The sequence below is a fragment of the Lepisosteus oculatus genome, chromosome 6 (genome assembly GCF_040954835.1).
Source record: "Lepisosteus oculatus isolate fLepOcu1 chromosome 6, fLepOcu1.hap2, whole genome shotgun sequence".
NCBI lineage: Eukaryota > Metazoa > Chordata > Actinopteri > Semionotiformes > Lepisosteidae > Lepisosteus > Lepisosteus oculatus.
The window spans coordinates 29,588,945-29,606,748 of NC_090701.1; the positions used below are offsets into that span (position 1 = coordinate 29,588,945).

Sequence of the window (17,804 nt, forward strand, 5' to 3'; positions counted from 1 at the left end):
AAAAAACATTAATTTGGTTAGATTGATTGAAGGTGCTTTTTTTGTCAGTGTGAGCTCTTTTTTTACTAATGTGATTGTTTATCCATGTTTGAACCAAAGTATTGCTTGATGTTGTTTTGCATATCTGTTGGCACATGCATATGATATATTGGTCAGCACTGCTGTAGGTACTGAGACATTTCTGGACCTTTTACAGACGACACTGATTTTCTGTTGCCAATATATCATGAGATACTGCAGTCTGAAGTGCTGTCTGCTTCTTGTGTCGTTTCCGTGTCCTCGTGCTTCCCCAGCCCTGCCAGTGACTTTCAAGCAAGAGCTCCAGAACCAGGAGACCAAAGAGGGAGGCAGCGTCACCCTGCGCTGTGAGCTGTCGAAACCTGGAGCCCCAGTTGAGTGGAGGAAAGGGGCAGCAGCGCTGAAGACTGGGGACAAATACAAGATGAAGCAGAGGGGCTGCACTGCTGAGCTGCTGATTGAGAGCCTTCAGCCTGAAGACACAGGAGACTACAGCTGTGTGTGTGGAGACCAGCACACCACAGCCCGGCTCACTGTAGAGGGTAGGAATGAGGCCTCTTCACCCCTCACCGGCAATGGAGTGGGTTTTCTGTGGGAGCGGAGAGCACTGGGCTCTGAGCTGTTGTCAGGGTGTAGAGGAGCAGTGTGGCTGACCCTGGGCTGCTGTGTCCTGCAGTCAGTATGTGCTGGAAGTGTCAGGGTGGCTGATGTCTTGTAGTTGGTGCTTGTTGGTGTTTTTTGTGTGTTACGGAGCTCAGAGAGTAGGTTGCAGACTGTCTTACAGTTCTCTTATTGTAAGTTTCCAGAGCTTTGTCTTTTTCTGTGTGATATGCAGTGTGACAACATGATGTAGCTTCAAAACCTTATTGATTAATGAAATACTGTATACTAATCTTCATGCTGTATTTGTTTTATATCCGTAAAATTTAATATATTTCCACTTTCACACCATAAAAATTAGGTGAGGGTGAAAACAAAGACTATAGGAATCTTTGTCCGTTTCAGAAAACACATTTTGTCTCATTAATGATTCTGGCCATGAATGAGACATTTATCTGAGTAATTTCATTGAAGGTGCCTTTTTTGTCAGTGTGAGCTCTTTTTTACTAATGCGATTGTTTATCCATGTTTGAACCAAAGTATTGCTTGATGTTGTTTTGCACATTTGTTGGCACATGTATATGATATATTGAGCAGCTCTGGTCTAGATACTAAGACTTTTCTGGACTGTTTTCAGACAATACCGGTTTCCTGTTGCCAATATATCATGAGATATTGCAGTCTGAAGTGCTGTCTGCTTCTTGTGTCGTTTCCGTGTCCTCGTGTTTCCCCAGCTCTGCCAGTGACTTTCAAGCAAGAGCTCCAGAACCAGGAGACCAAAGAGGGAGGCAGCGTCACCCTGCGCTGTGAGCTGTCGAAACCTGGAGCCCCATTGGAGTGGAGGAAAGGGGCAACAGCGCTGAAGACTGGGGACAAATACAAGATGAAGCAAAGGGGCTGCACTGCTGAGCTGCTGATTGAGAGCCTTCTGCCTGAAGACACAGGAGACTACAGCTGTGTGTGTGGAGACCAGCACACCAAAGCCCGGCTCACTGTAGAGGGTAGGAATGAGGCCTCTTCACCCCTCACCTGCACTGGAATGGGTTTTCTGTGGGAGCGGAGAGCACTGGGCTCTGAGCTGTTGTCGGGGTGTAGAGGAGCAGTGTGGCTGACCCTGGGCTGCTGTGTCCTGGAGTCAGTATGTGCAGGAAGTGTCAGGGTGGCTGATGTCTTGTAGTTGGTGCTTGTTGGCATTATTGTTTTGTGTGTGTTTTGGTACTCAGAAAGTCATTATGCTGAATGTCTAATGCCTGTGTTATTGAAATTTGCCGAGTTTCTTGTTGTTCTGTGTGGTAAGCAGAGCAACTTCATGATGTCACTTCTAGAAACTCATCCAGTAGATGTTTTTCCTTGCTTTGGAGATAATCTATGTCCACAACCACAAAATAAAGAAATCCATTTGATATAGTGTCCTTTTCAGGACCCATATTTTGTCTTATGAATGACCAAGGCCATAAAAGTGTAGTGTTCTCTCGCAAGGCACCATTTCTGTAGGGGTTTGGGCATTTTCTGGGACAATTATTAATTGTAGCAGTACTGTATGTCACAAAATTATTCTTTTAATGGTCTTAGAATCCAACCTTGCGGTATAAATCAAACGACGCACATACACACAGGTACTAATACACTAAAATAAATGTATTAATATATAAAATATGCATGTAAACCTTACAGATCTTATCGTGAGGGTTATCAGAATGCAAAAGATATATATTCAGTCAGTCACAAAGAGTTACACATATCAAGAGGACATTTTTGCTGCATATCATTCATTTAGACCGTTTCGTAATTGAACTTGGTTACAACTTCTACATTAGATACTCAAAACAAGTACAAAGCTTTTAGGAATTAAATTGATATCAACTGGTTGGGATTACAATTGAATTCTCGAGTTGTAATGCAGTGAAGTTGAATACTCATCCAATCTCTGGGGCTTCAGATCTCCTGCGGGCACAAAGAAGCAGTTGCAGGCTTGTTGCTGTCCAATCCGCGCGCTCTGGCTCGGGGCCCGGCAGTGCTTGGTGCAGCTGGAGAGATTCTTGCTGCGCTGCTCTCTGAAGACCGGCTACTTAGTGTTGGCTTTAACTAGCAAAGTTTGTGCACAGGAGAAAAGATGACTGTGGGTCCCAGCAGGTCAGGAAGAAGACAGGTTCGTTCCTGATGAAGTGCTAGTTCTGAATACTGATTCAGCTGTCCACAGTTCCGACCTGTTCACGAGGCTTGCTGCTGGTGCTAAACTCAGATGGATCCTTTGGTTACTCGTGGCAACCTCCGCTCTTGACTCTTAGAACAAAGCAAAGTTCTGGCCATCGGACACACTGGCCTTTAAGTGGTTGTCCGGGCTGATTCTCAAGATGGTCAGGAGGCGTGCTGCCAAAATGTCCTGCGCTTCCCAACTGTTCTGGCCTGCGGGCAGTCCTGCCCTGGAATTGTCTTTAGAATAGTCTCGCACCCCTGGAATTCTTCTCTGGAGCTCTGTGTTGCCTGTTTTTACCTGGAGAAACTTCAGGTCGTTCATTGGCTGAAAGTTTCATTTGCATCAGAGACCCAAGTGGGTTACTCTGCCCTACCAGTTCCTGATTGGCTGATGATGAGTAACCATGCCCTCTGACCTTGGGGTTGTAAACCACTTGGATGAGGCTCCTTTGGAATCTTGCAGACCTTTAGGTACCAATGGATGACCATTGATCATGATAGCCAAGCTTAACTAAGTGCATCCCCATTTGGGAACTGTCCCTTATCAAAAGAAAACCTTAAATCAGCCTGCATGAATAGCTTCTCTGTGGCTGCACCACAGAGAAGAAGAGAGAGATGAGGCCTCATATGGGAAAGCACAGCAACACTTAAATCTGTATTTTAATAAGTCTCGCCGCTACAAAAGAAACATTTATCTATGTAGTTTGATTGAAGGTGCCATTTTTTGTCAGTCTGAGCTGTGTCACTGACTTAACTGTTTATCCATGTTTGAACCAAAGTATTGCTTGATGTTGTTTTGCATATTTGTTGGCACATGCATATGATATATTGGTCAGCACTGCTGTAGGTACTGAGACATTTCTGGACCTTTTACAGACGACACTGATTTTCTGTTGCCAATATATCATGAGATACTGCAGTCTGAAGTGCTGTCTGCTTCTTGTGTCGTCTCCATGTCCTCGTGCTTCCCCAGCTCTGCCAGTGACTTTCAAGCAAGAGCTCCAGAACCAGGAGACCAAAGAGGGAGGCAGCGTCACCCTGCACTGTGAGCTGTCGAAACCTGGAGCCCCAGTTGAGTGGAGGAAAGGGGCAGCAGCGCTGAAGACTGGGGACAAATACAAGATGAAGCAGAGGGGCTGCACTGCTGAGCTGCTGATTGAGAGCCTTCAGCCTGAAGACACAGGAGACTACAGCTGTGTGTGTGGAGACCAGCACACCACAGCCCGGCTCACTGTAGAGGGTAGGAATGAGGCCTCTTCACCCCTCACCTGCACTGGAGTGGGTTTTCTGTGGGAGCGGAGAGCACTGGGCTCTGAGCTGTTGTCAGGGTGTAGAGGAGCAGTGTATCTGACCCTGGGCTGCTGTGTCCTGCAGTCAGTATGTGCTGAAGTGCCAGAGTGGCTGATGTCTTGTAGTTGTTGCTTGTTGGCGTTACTGTTTTGTGTGTGTTTTGGTGCTTAGAAAGTCATTATGCTGAATGTCTAATGCCTGTGTTATTGAAATTTGCTGAATTTCTTGTTCTTCTGTGTAGATAGCAGAACGACTTTACAATATAACTTCAAGAAACTCATTTTTATTGATTAGTCCGTTAATCTTCAATCAGGAAATGTTTTAATTGCATAACATTATTCTACAGTATTTCCACTGCCACAACATAAAGAAATATCTATGAAATTGTGTTCTTTTCAGGAAACCCATTTTGATTTATGAATGACTCTGGCCATGAATGAGACATTTATCTGAGTAATTTCATTGAAGTTGCCTTTTTTGTCAGTGTGAGCTCTTTTTTTACTAATGTGATTGTTTATCCATGTTTGAACCAAAGTATTGCTTGATGTTGTTTTGCATATCTGTTGGCACATGCATATGATATATTGGTCAGCACTGCTGTAGGTACTGAGACATTTCTGGACCTTTTACAGACAACACTGATTTTCTGTTGCCAATATATCATGAGATACTGCAGTCTGAAGTGCTGTCTGCTTCTTGTTTCGTCTCCGTGTCCTCGTGCTTCCCCAGCTCTGCCAGTGACGTTCAAGCAAGAGCTCCAGAACCAGGAGGCCAAAGAGGGAGGCAGCGTCACCCTGCGCTGTGAGCTGTCGAAACCTGGAGCCCCAGTGGAGTGGAGGAAAGGGGCAGCAGCGCTGAAGACTGGGGACAAATACAAGATGAAGCAGAGGGGCTGCACTGCTGAGCTGCTGATTGAGAGCCTTCAGCTTGAAGACACAGGAGACTACAGCTGTGTGTGTGGAGACCAGCACACCACAGCCCGGCTCACTGTAGAGGGTAGGAATGAGGCCTCTTCACCCCTCACTTGCACTGGAGTGGGTTTTCTGTGGGAGCAGAGAGCACTGGGCTCTGAGCTGTTGTCAGGGTGTAGAGGAGCAGTGTGGCTGACCCTGGGCTGCTGTGTCCTGGAGTCAGTATGTGCAGGAAGTCTCAGGCTGGCTGATGTCTTGTAGTTGGTGCTTGTTGGCGTTTTTTGTGTGTTAAGGAGCTCAGAGATTAGGTTGCAAACTGTCTTACAGTTCTCTTATTGAAGTTTCCAGAGCTTTGTTTTCTTCTGGGTGATATGCAGTGTGACTACATGATATAGCTTTGAAAACTTATTGATTAATGAAGTATACTATGCTTCATGCAGTATTTGTTTTCTACCCATAAAATTTAATGTATTTCCACTTTCACACCGTAACTAAATAGGTGAGGTTAAAAAGAAGACTGTAGTAAACTTTGTCCTTTTCAGAAAACACATTTTGTCTCATTAATGACTCTGGCCATGAATGAGACATTTATCTGAGTAATTTCATTGAAGTTGCCTTTTTTGTCAGTGTGAGCTCTTTTTTACTAATGCGATTGTTTATCCATGTCTGAACCAAAGTATTGCTTGATGCTGTTTTGTATATTTGTTGGGACATGCATATGATATATTGAGCAGCTCTGCTCTAGATACTAAGACTTTTCTGGACTGTTTTTAGACAATACTGGTTTCCTGCTGCCAATATATCATGAGATACTGCAGTCTGAAGTGCTGTCTGCTTCTTGTGTCGTTTCCGTGTCCTCGTGCTTCCCCAGCTCTGCCAGTGACTTTCAAGCAAGAGCTCCAGAACCAGGAGACCAAAGAGGGAGGCAGCGTCACCCTGCGCTGTGAGCTGTCGAAACCTGGAGCCCCAGTGGAGTGGAGGAAAGGGGCAGCAGTGCTGAAGACTGGGGACAAATACAAGATGAAGCAGAGGGGAGCAACAAGTGAATTGCAAATCTGCAATTTAGAGATCGAGGATAGTGGAGAGTACAGCTGTGTGTGTGGAGAGCACAAAACAACCGCCTCTCTCAAAGTCAATGGTAGGAGGAATTAGCCACTATGTTATTGACACTGGGTAACATTGTGTGTGAGCAATGAATTTACGTCATGCATGTTTGATTTCATGCATTTTTCCTTTATGAAATGCCAGTATGTTCCATGTTTTTACTAGAAATTAATTTTCTTAGAAAACCGACTTTTCACTTGTTCTGAGTCACTGGGGTTGCTTATACTGTATTTCTTTTGGAAGTTTGCTGGATGGGGCAGTGGATGAGTCAAAAGTTTGCCTCCTTTATTAACTTTTATCCGTGATGTGGAATAATACAGTTCTTAGCTTCCTCTCATCTGAAACTCTTGTTTGACCCCCTTTCATGATTCTACAGCACTGCCGGTCATTTTCAAACAAGTGCTACAAGACCAGGAGGCTCAGGAAGGAGCCACTGCCACCCTGTGCTGTGAGCTCTCTAAACCCGGAGCTCTCGTGGAGTGGTGGAAAGGCAAGGAGCTGCTTCTGCCTGGAGACAAGTATCAGATGAAGCAGAGAGGAAACAATGCTGAGATGAAAATTAAAAATTTGGAACCTAACGATGCCGGAGAATACACCTGTATCACAGGAGACCAGAAAACAAGTGCTCAAGTGAAAGTGACGGGTATGCCCTAAGACAATTATTTTGTCACTTTCAGAGAGGATACAGCTCAAAAACATGTCATCATCGATCTCATAACGGAAACATTATTATTTAAATGTTCTTTAAAAATATGCTGGTTTCCTTCCAGTGTGTTTCTGTTGAGTGGTATTCTGTGTCTTCCTCACTGCTTAAAAATGTGTACAGTAGATAAGATATCAACACAAATTCCTTCTTTGTAAAAAGAGTATGTTTTTATTCTTTTTTTTAACATAACTACAGTATACATTTGACATTCAAAACTGTGTAACATGCTACCATCAGTGTTAGCTGAAAATGATTAATTTAATTTTCTTTCTTTGTCTTGGCTTTATGAATCAATACTGCACATGGAAGTGGAGTGTTAAATGCAAAATCTGTAACCATATCCAGTCTTTATTGTGCCAACCACCATATTCTTAATAGATACTGAACGAAAAACATTTTTTATTTAAATGGTAATGATAAGTGGTGTCTTTTTTAAATCTTAACCACTGAGCCACATTTTGTATTACTGCCTGCGTTTGGTCTATTTTTTAACTGTGCCATGATCTCAGAAAACAAATGTTCCCATTTATCTTCAACTTACCAGCTTTGCCTGTGCTTTTCAAAGAAGAACTTAAGCACCAGGATGCCAAAGAAGGGGACAGCATTACTCTGCATTGCAAGCTCTCTATGCCAGGAGCTGCAGTGGAGTGGAGGAAGGGCAGGGAGCTGCTGCAGTCTGGAGACAAATATGAGATGAGGCAGTCTGGCTCTGTAACAGAACTGCTAATATGTAACTTAGAAGTGGGCGATACTGGGCATTATACTTGTAAAAGTAAAGATGCAGAATCGACCGCTGAACTCATTGTGAAAGGTAGGATGAGCGTTTCTTTTCAGAACATGTTTCAGTATGCTTAGGGCAATATCTGGGGCACTGATAATTTTGTAGTTTGTAAAGTACAACTTGTAAAGTACAAGTTTCCTCCTTATAAGATAGTGCTTTATTATTTATTCTCTTCACTGTGATAGCAATGTGTGTACCTTGATCGAGGCAGCTATTTACCACTCGCTCTTTAATTGCGTGACCTCTGTTTCCCAGCCATGCCTGTAACTTTCAAAAAAGAACTTCAGAACCAACAGACCACAGGGGGAGGCAGTGCTACCCTGCTCTGTGAGCTGTCTAAACCTGGAGCCCCAGTGGAGTGGAGGAAAGGAGGAACTGCTCTAAAGTCTGGGGACAAATATAAGATGAAACAGAGGGGCTCCGTAGCTGAGCTAATTATAAATAATTTAGAAGTAGAAGATACTGGAGATTATATCTGTGCCATTGGTGCTCAACAGACCAGTGCTCATGTTAATGTCAATGGTAGGTTGAATGACTGACAGAAATTGAATAGAATGAAAAGATTACAGGTGTATCAAAATACATTTTTTAATATATTGGAAAAAAATATTGTGGGGAACACCCGTGATAAAGGTGATTAATGTGCTCTGATTTTTCTTTGTTGTACTTTTGAACATTGAACCAAGACTTAATACGTTAAGGGGCACAGCATAGTCTAATTTAGGCTATATATTACTATAGGCTTTCTATTTCTATTCTTTGAGATACGATGAATCTGAAAGCAATGATTTCAGATTGTGTTTTGACCCCAGTCATTTACTTTCTTTTGAAGTGATAAAATTGCTGAGGATGTCATTCTGCCCATTGTATCATTGCCAGTGTCACACTAGTAATAGTCTTAGCATGACATGGAGTTGGGACCCTTTTTCTTTTAAAGGTTCAGGGAATGTGTACAAATGTCAGCTTGTTCCCTTCAAACAAACAACACTCTCATACGCTTGTACTTCACATACTTCACATACTTTATGTAATCACCATAAAGTAAGAAACTATTTTATTAGTGTAAAGGCTTAACAAAAATGTGAATGGAAACCACTTATTGCGACATAGCACTTCTTTAAATAATGCTTCCTTAAATAGGCTATCAGTTTAGTTAGAGTGTGTCTCCTGTGTCTCAGGAGTGTGAAGGTGTGTTGTGCCTCTTCATATAAATTATATCCAATTATTCCATTAGGAATCTGTGTGTTCTGTTGAATGCCAGAAAATGTGGATTTAGGTTGGAGGATTGTACAGACATAGTAGAGGTAAAAAACAAGATGGGATACCCGGTTGTAGCCTTGAATTATAATAATCTAAGATTGTGTAAGAAAGCTGGATTCTTCACCTAATCATGTTTCCTGGTAGCTTTTGAAATGCTGGTATTTGTTTTCCAATGTTGCTGGTATTTCAGTGGTTCTTGGATTGTGAAAAAGACTGATTAAATGACTTCAGAATGACTTCAGAAAAAACCTGCGGTGACAGTGTCAATGTCATTTTCCATCAATCAGCACTACCCAGCATTTTCAAACGAGAGCTGCAGGACCAGGAGGTTCAGGAAGGGTCCACTGTCACCCTGCGCTGTGAGCTCTCTAAACCCGGAGCCCAGGTGGAGTGGAGGAAGGGAGGAGTGGTGCTGCAGCCCAGTGACAAGTATGAGATGAGGCAGGAGGGAGCTGTTGTAGAGCTGGTAGTTCATGATCTGAAGCTGGACGACATGGGAGACTACATCTGTGACACTGGTGACAAGACAAGCACAGCATCTCTGAAAGTCAATGGTAGGAAAGAGCCTGGCTTGATGTATAATTTTCATCCATTACTGTGCCACGTATTTTACTCAGAATCAGAGTGGGTCCCATATCCATTGCTCCACAACAGTCAGTCTTGCTTCTAGCTTCATTTGAATCCTAAGATCTGCAATTGGACAATTTGTGTTGCACTTTTGGATTTTGAGATGAGATGATTTTTTAAACTTTTTGGTTTTTGTCATTTATTGAAAAGTTTATTTCCTTTAATTCAGCATTTGACTTTTATGCATCATTCCTCAGCCTTGCCCACCATTTTCAAACAAGAGCTGCAAAGCCAGGAGGCTGAAGAGGGCAGCAGTGTTGCCCTGTGCTGTGAGCTCTCAAAACCTGGAGCGTCAGTGGAGTGGAGGAAGGGAGAGGAGCTGCTTCTGCCGGGAAACAAGTATCAGATGAAGCAGATTGGCCACAATGTTGAGCTGGTAGTGAGCAGCCTACAGCCTGAAGACGGTGGAGACTACACCTGTGACACAGGGGACAGGAAGAGCACAGCTCATGTTAAAGTCAATGGTAGGACCATGTATCACCATCCCTCATCAGCACTGCTGTCCTGCATCACTCCTGTGTGTAATGATCTGCTGCCACTCTGGTGTCTAACACCTTGCTGATAATCAGACACATTCATTACACCTTGCATGCACCTGCGCTTGTCTGTTCCCTGTTCTGCACCATCGTCATAGAAGTGGTCATCATGCCATTGGTATAAAAGCAGCTAGATTATCAAAATGAGAGTGAAATCAAGGTTTCATCCTCATATACTGGATTTTCATGCGTTTATATGTGGTTTATTAGGATATGGCAGAAATTCTAGAAGAGGAGTGCTTGGAGCTAAGAAGGATTTGTTTTTCAACCTTGTATTTGTAGTGTCTTGAATTTGTACTAGATCTTAACCGTTTTCATCTTTTATGTCACTAAACTGTTTATTGATCTCACACTGGATTTGAGAATTATATTTCTCCCTGATACTCATGGTGTGGGTCATTTTCATACTTAATCTGAGCCACAGATGGCTTAATATTTAATGGGGTTATTGTGTAACAGAAGCAGAAAACGTTGTTTGAATAAGAAGGTGATTAAGTAGATTCTGTGTTTGAAGAGTGTTCCTGATCAGATCAGCTCTGGAGGAAGGATGTCACCTCATTGTGAAGAGGACATGAGGAGGCTGCATTTCTAATTTTTCTTTGCTCGGTTCAAACTTGACTCCCCAGCACTGCCTGTCCTTTTCAAACAAGAGCTGCAGAGCCAGGAGTCTGAAGAGGGCAGCAGGGCCTTCCTGCGCTGTGAGCTCTCTAAACCCAGAGCCCAGGTGGAGTGGAGGAAGGGAGGAGTGGTGCTGCAGCCCAGTGACAAGTATGAGATGAGGAAGGAGGGAGCTGCTGTAGAGCTGGTAGTTCATGATCTGAAGCTGGATGACATGGGAGACTACATCTGTGACACTGGTGACAAGACAAGCACAGCATCTCTGAAAGTCAATGGTAGGAAATGTCCTGGCCTGGAGTATAATTTTTATCCATTATTGTATCAGCGTATTATACTCAGAATCAGAGTGGGTCCCATATCCATTGTTCCACAACAGTCACAGTCTTGCTTCTAGCTTCATTTGAATCCTAAGATCTGCAATTGGACAATTTGTGCTGCACTTTTGGATTTTGAGATAAATGATTTTTTACCTTTTTGGTTTTTGTCATTTATTAAAAAAGTTTATTTCCTTTAATTCAGCATTTGACTTTTATGCATCATTCCTCAGCCTTGCCCACCATTTTCAAACAAGAGCTGCAAAGCCAGGAGGCTGAAGAGGGCAGCAGTGTTGCCCTGTGCTGTGAGCTCTCTAAACCTGGAGCGTCAGTGGAGTGGAGGAAGGGAGAGGAGCTGCTTCTGCCGGGAAACAAGTATCAGATGAAGCAGATTGGCCACAATGTTGAGCTGGTAGTGAGCAGCCTGCAGCCTGAAGACGGTGGAGACTACACCTGTGACACAGGGGACAGGAAGAGCACAGCTCATGTTAAAGTCAATGGTAGGACCATGTATCACCATCCCTCATCAGCACTGCTGTCCTGCATCACTCCTGTGTGTAATGATCTGCTGCCACTCTGGTGTCTAACACCTTGCTGATAATCAGACACATTCATCACACCTTGCAGGCACCTGCGCTTGTCTGTTCCCTGTTCTGCACCATCGTCATAGAAGTGGTCATCATGCCATTGGTATAAAAGCAGCTAGATTATCAAAATGAGAGTGGAATCAAGGTTTCATCCTCATATACTGGATTTTCATGCGTTTATATGTGGTTTATTAGGATATGGCAGAAATTCTAGAAGAGGAGTGCTTGGAGCTAAGAAGGATTTGTTTTTCAACCTTGTATTTGTAGTGTCTTGAATTTGTACTAGATCTTAACCGTTTTCATCTTTTATGTCACTAAACTGTTTATTGATCTCACACTGGATTTGAGAATTATATTTCTCCCTGATACTCATGGTGTGGGTCATTTTCATACTTAATCTGAGCCACAGATGGCTTAATATTGAATGGGGTTATTGTGTAACAGAAGCAGAAAACGTTGTTTGAATAAGAAGGTGATTAAGTAGATTCTGTGTTTGAAGAGTGTTCCTGATCAGATCAGCTCTGGAGGAAGGATGTCACCTCATTGTGAAGAGGACATGAGGAGGCTGCATTTCTAATTTTTCTTTGCTCGGTTCAAACTTGACTCCCCAGCACTGCCTGTCCTTTTCAAACAAGAGCTGCAGAGCCAGGAGTCTGAAGAGGGCAGCAGGGCCTTCCTGCGCTGTGAGCTCTCTAAACCCAGAGCCCAGGTGGAGTGGAGGAAGGGAGGAGTGGTGCTGCAGCCCAGTGACAAGTATGAGATGAGGAAGGAGGGAGCTGCTGTAGAGCTGGTAGTTCATGATCTGAAGCTGGATGACATGGGAGACTACATCTGTGACACTGGTGACAAGACAAGCACAGCATCTCTGAAAGTCAATGGTAGGAAATGTCCTGGCCTGGAGTATAATTTTTATCCATTATTGTATCAGCGTATTATACTCAGAATCAGAGTGGGTCCCATATCCATTGTTCCACAACAGTCACAGTCTTGCTTCTAGCTTCATTTGAATCCTAAGATCTGCAATTGGACAATTTGTGCTGCACTTTTGGATTTTGAGATAAATGATTTTTTACCTTTTTGGTTTTTGTCATTTATTAAAAAAGTTTATTTCCTTTAATTCAGCATTTGACTTTTATGCATCATTCCTCAGCCTTGCCCACCATTTTCAAACAAGAGCTGCAAAGCCAGGAGGCTGAAGAGGGCAGCAGTGTTGCCCTGTGCTGTGAGCTCTCTAAACCTGGAGCGTCAGTGGAGTGGAGGAAGGAAGAGGAGCTGCTTCTGCCGGGAAACAAGTATCAGATGAAGCAGATTGGCCACAATGTTGAGCTGGTAGTGAGCAGCCTGCAGCCTGAAGACGGTGGAGACTACACCTGTGACACAGGGGACAGGAAGAGCACAGCTCATGTTAAAGTCAATGGTAGGACCATGTATCACCATCCCTCATCAGCACTGCTGTCCTGCATCACTCCTGTGTGTAATGATCTGCTGCCACTCTGGTGTCTAACACCTTGCTGATAATCAGACACATTCATCACACCTTGCAGGCACCTGCGCATGTCTGTTCCCTGTTCTGCACCATCGTCATAGAAGTGGTCATCATGCCATTGGTATAAAAGCAGCTAGATTATCAAAATGAGAGTGAAATCATGGTTTCATCCTCATATACTGGATTTTCATGCGTTTATATGTGGTTTATTAGGATATGGCAGAAATTCTAGAAGAGGAGTGCTTGGAGCTAAGAAGGATTTGTTTTTCAACCTTGTATTTGTAGTGTCTTGAATTTGTACTAGATCTTAACCGTTTTCATCTTTTATGTCACTAAACTGGTTATTGATCTCACACTGGATTTGAGAATTATATTTCTCCCTGATACTCATGGTGTGGGTCATTTTCATACTTAATCTGAGCCACAGATGGCTTAATATTTAATGGGGTTATTGTGTAACAAGCAGAAAACGTTGTTTGAATAAGAAGGTGATTAAGTAGATTCTGTGTTTGAAGAGTGTTCCTGATCAGATCAGCTCTGGAGGAAGGATGTCACCTTATTGTGAAGAGGACATGAGGAGGCTGCATTTCTAATTTTTCTTTGCTCGGTTCAAACTTGACTCCCCAGCACTGCCTGTCCTTTTCAAACAAGAGCTTAAGAGCCAGGAGGCTGAAGAGGGCAGCAGGGCCTTCCTGCGCTGTGAGCTCTCTAAACCTGGAGCCCAGGTGGAGTGGAGGAAGGGAGGAGTGGTGCTGCAGCCCAGTCACAAGTATGAGATGAGGCAGGAGGGAGCTGCTGTAGAGCTGGTAGTTCATGACCTGAAGCTGGATGACATGGGAGACTACATCTGTGACACTGGTGACAAGACAAGCACAGCATCTCTGAAAGTCAATGGTAGGAAGGAGCCTGTAGTAATCTGTGTTTCTTACATCTCCATTATTATGTCTTCCAGTCCCTTCATCATGTAGAATATACTCTTTTTTGTTCTTACAATCATTTTCAGAGATTTTTGTCTGAAATTGTTCAGAGGTAAAGGTTACCCATTATCAGTTATCACTTATTTTCTTCCTTATGAAGTTATCCTTCATAAATATCAGACACTATACATTTACTCTATATGTCTTCTGTGAGAATGAGACTTTCCTGGTCATAACTTCAAATCTTTCATTCACATTTGTATCTGTATTAAAAAGTCACAGTGACTGTTTTGTGTTCTTGTGTTCTTTATTTTGTGAAAAGGAGCTTGAATCTAACTGCAGATTGATCTTCTACCATGTCATTGAAAATATCATTTATTTTCTGTGTCAAAGAGCCTGTGAATTATATTTACTTTAACATAGCATCCTATGTTAGTCCAAGTATTAATTATTGCTCATCTTTGATCTAAATCATTTCAGAAACAACTTAATTCAGTTTTTATTTCATCGTATGTGCCTTTTCTTATGTAAGTGGGATTAAAGAACAAGTTATCTACAGTAGTTATGTAGTTGAATCCAATACCCTGGCTTCTTTCAAGAAGTTGCTTAATGAGCTTTTAAGATTAATCAACTATTAACTTCCAAATTGGCCAAATCACACCTGTAAACATTCCTTTGTTCTTATGGGTGTTCATGATACATTAATGTGCAGCTCAAACTTTTAGTAAGTGCTCTTTTTGCTGGCATTTTGGTTTGTTTTCTTTCTTTAACAATATCATAGCAATGTTGTGAAACTCATTGAGGGTGTGTGGGATACATCTTTGTGTACAGCCTTTGCTGAAACATAGATGTTGTAACTAATGTTGTATCAGTAATTAGACACTATCATGGTTAGTAATGGGAGACATATTTATTAGTGGTCCGGTATGAACTTAGAATGGTGATAGTCACTGGCAGATGCAAAGTGTATTGACAATATTGAATTAATTACATGGCCATTTCACTTGGGCAATTAGTTTTAGTTTGGAACTGAATACATCCATGATGTAGGCTTGGCTCAGCATAGTGACATGGCAGTTAATACTATTCATCATAGCTTCTGACTTGTTCTTTATATGAAGAACTATTGCTATTCTGCCTGTGTTCACATGGGTTTCCTCTGATTGATCTGGCTTTCACCCACCTTCCAAAAGACCCAATGGCTATTAATTTTGTGTGTGTGTGTGTGTGCCATGGTTAACTGGCATCCCTGCCACTCCTACATAATATGTTTTGCTGGGTTTTTCTTTTTTCCCATAAACTCCAGATGTGTTTTCATTTTTTGTATAAACCTAACATTAACCTTTTTACAGTAGACCCTTCTTTCACTGATCTAGTTTCTTTCAGTCATTTTCCTGCATAGCAATTTCCTAAAGGTTTTGTGTGTTTCTTTTTCTCGTTTTATAAACTTCTCTCTTGCCACCAAACTGTTTATTAATTAAATACAACCCATGTTCTGCAGCTCTTCTGCAGTGGAGGTCAAGAGATCACCTGCTCCTTGTGGACAATGATTATTTTAATTCTGTTTCATTACAAAGTCATTACATACACCTTTAGTTAGGATGCAGTGTCACATATGTCCATCAATTACAGTATAACCCTGTATTTGTTTTGGGTGACATTTTTTTTTACTATGGTTCAGTCCTTCTCTTACTGCATCTTTACACTGAGTCAGTCCTTTTCCGTGGATAAATTTTGGCTAATCGATAATAAATGCCCTCCGACATAAAAAGTGGGAAATCTTGAACTAGAGCTATCAATCCAATACCCGTGTGTCTCTACTGATACACTGCCGTGAAACACTTTTCCTAGATCCACTGAAATGTATCATAAAGTACCTTTATGTTCCAAATGCGCAATGACCTTATTGTCCAGAGGGTGGACTTTATTTAATGCACTTTTCGGAAGAGGTCTGAGACGTCACACAGGAACCATTCAACAGTTTGAAAGAATGGCACAAGACTTTTCCTTTAGAATGGAAGCTCAGAAGAAAAATGATTATAGTGTTCAGAAGGTATTTTGGAACAGATGGCGTTAGGGTACTGTTGTAACAGACAAATAAGTTCTGGAGCCTCAGATGACGTTTAAACAACTGAGTTTATTGCATGCAAGGAACAATAAGACCAATGTACTGTTTGGAATATAGGTACAAAACTTCCAGTTTATATAGCAAATTTCAGCCGCTTCTAACATAAATTGTTACCATGGTAATGGGGGGGGGCACCTGTGTTTGGACATTCTCAAGACTTTGAACACTTTTAATGGTCGGTTTTATCTTTCCTTATTTATGGGGTCCTAGCTTGCACTTGGAATTTCTTATCAATTAACTCCCTTTCCTGCCATAACTCAAAGGTGCCTAAGCATGGAATGTCTTGTGACAAGACATCTTTGTGCAGAAAGAAATCAGTTAACCCCTTTTTCACATCTTATATCTTTCTTCATTACCAACTGATTTGTTAAGGGCCATTTATGACTTCAACGAAGCCTCTGTGCCACATCGTTTTTAAAGACCAATGAATAATTTTGTAATTGAAGAATTAATCATTTGGTTTGTTTTTTTACTGACAGCACTGCCAGTCATTTTCAAACAAGACCTGCAGGACCAGAAGGCTGAGGAAGGGGGCACTGCCACCCTGCAGTGCAAGCTCTCCAAACCAGGTGCCACAGTGGAGTGGAGAAAAGGAGGAGTGGAGCTTTGCCCTTGTGCCAAGTATGAGATTAGACAAGATGGCTGCAGTGTTTGCTTACTGATTCACAATGTAGAGCCAGAGGATGCTGGAGACTACACCTGTGACACTGGGGATCGACAGACCACCGCTTGTCTGTCAGTGAAGGGTAGGCAAGGACAGTACTGTATACATACTGTATGCTTTAATCTGATAGAAAGATTTGCCACACATTTTTTACTCAGAGAATAAGTCTTTTCTATCAAACCACCTTATTCTGTGATATATGTATTCTTGCATTTTCATTGGAGGTCCCGATACAAAATGTTTTCCTGTGTATGTTAAAAAGCTTTTGGATCTTCTACTCATGTACGCATGTATATTTCAATTTTGTGCTACTTACAGTGAAGACATTTGCTCTTTATACAAATGTCATAGGTAACTGGTTAACAAATTCTTGAATATCTGATATTCATAAATTACATTTGCTACATAGAGGAACTGTTTTTATTGCCAACATATTCAAAGTTTTAATTGATTTTTTTTAAAGTAAGCTCATTAAAAAACAGAGCAGTGGTTCTGGTTTAACTGCTTGCAGTTGGTTGGGTTGTTTTGCTTTGAATCAACTGCTGCCTCCTAACCCGCAGTCTCTCCAACCATCCCCGTGTCCTCTTCCCTGTAGCCCTGCCCGTATATTTCAGGACCTTGCTGGAGAGCCAGCTGGGAGAGACAGGAGGAATGGTCACCTTGAGCTGTGAGCTCACCAAGGCTGGAGCCCATGTGGACTGGAAGAAGGGCGGGAAAGTTGTAGAACCCAATGACAAGTATGAGATTAGGCAGGAAGGTACTGTAGCAGAGCTTGTCATTTACAACCTGAAGCCATCAGATGCCGGAGAATACACCTGTGACACGGGCGACCAGAAGTCTTCTGCCACACTCACTGTCCAGGGTAAGCAGGACTGTGTGGGTGCACACAACTGACAGAGTGCTTTTAATCAGCACTGGCACTTCCATAACTCATTGCCATTCTTGTCTTTCACTCTAACTCTTTTCATGAACTTTCACTGTCTGCCTTTTTGACCTTTCATCAGACCTAACTTCCTCTTTGCAGTGTTAACGTCTTATGAATATTTATCTTTTCTGGTTAT

The 17,804-nt window shown here is 42.3% G+C and overlaps 1 protein-coding gene across 23 annotated transcripts in view; it reads left to right on the plus strand.

Moving 5' to 3' along the window:
• Positions 1 to 17,804, plus strand: part of obscnb (obscurin, cytoskeletal calmodulin and titin-interacting RhoGEF b) — a 147,478-nt gene that overhangs the window by 74,311 nt on the left and 55,363 nt on the right. For 15 of the 23 annotated variants that reach the window (XM_069191165.1, XM_069191164.1, XM_069191168.1 and 12 more), the window contains 17 exons: positions 294 to 560; positions 1,353 to 1,619; positions 3,788 to 4,054; positions 4,834 to 5,100; positions 5,887 to 6,153; positions 6,496 to 6,762; positions 7,370 to 7,636; positions 7,862 to 8,128; positions 9,154 to 9,420; positions 9,691 to 9,957; positions 10,656 to 10,922; positions 11,195 to 11,461; positions 12,160 to 12,426; positions 12,699 to 12,965; positions 13,662 to 13,928; positions 16,559 to 16,825; positions 17,339 to 17,605. In XM_069191165.1, the coding sequence (XP_069047266.1) occupies positions 294 to 560; positions 1,353 to 1,619; positions 3,788 to 4,054; positions 4,834 to 5,100; positions 5,887 to 6,153; positions 6,496 to 6,762; positions 7,370 to 7,636; positions 7,862 to 8,128; positions 9,154 to 9,420; positions 9,691 to 9,957; positions 10,656 to 10,922; positions 11,195 to 11,461; positions 12,160 to 12,426; positions 12,699 to 12,965; positions 13,662 to 13,928; positions 16,559 to 16,825; positions 17,339 to 17,605 (4,539 nt within the window). The remainder of the gene's footprint in view (positions 1 to 293; positions 561 to 1,352; positions 1,620 to 3,787; positions 4,055 to 4,833; positions 5,101 to 5,886; positions 6,154 to 6,495; positions 6,763 to 7,369; positions 7,637 to 7,861; positions 8,129 to 9,153; positions 9,421 to 9,690; positions 9,958 to 10,655; positions 10,923 to 11,194; positions 11,462 to 12,159; positions 12,427 to 12,698; positions 12,966 to 13,661; positions 13,929 to 16,558; positions 16,826 to 17,338; positions 17,606 to 17,804) is intronic. The other 8 variants (XM_069191170.1, XM_069191169.1, XM_069191181.1 and 5 more) reach the window with 8 other exon arrangements.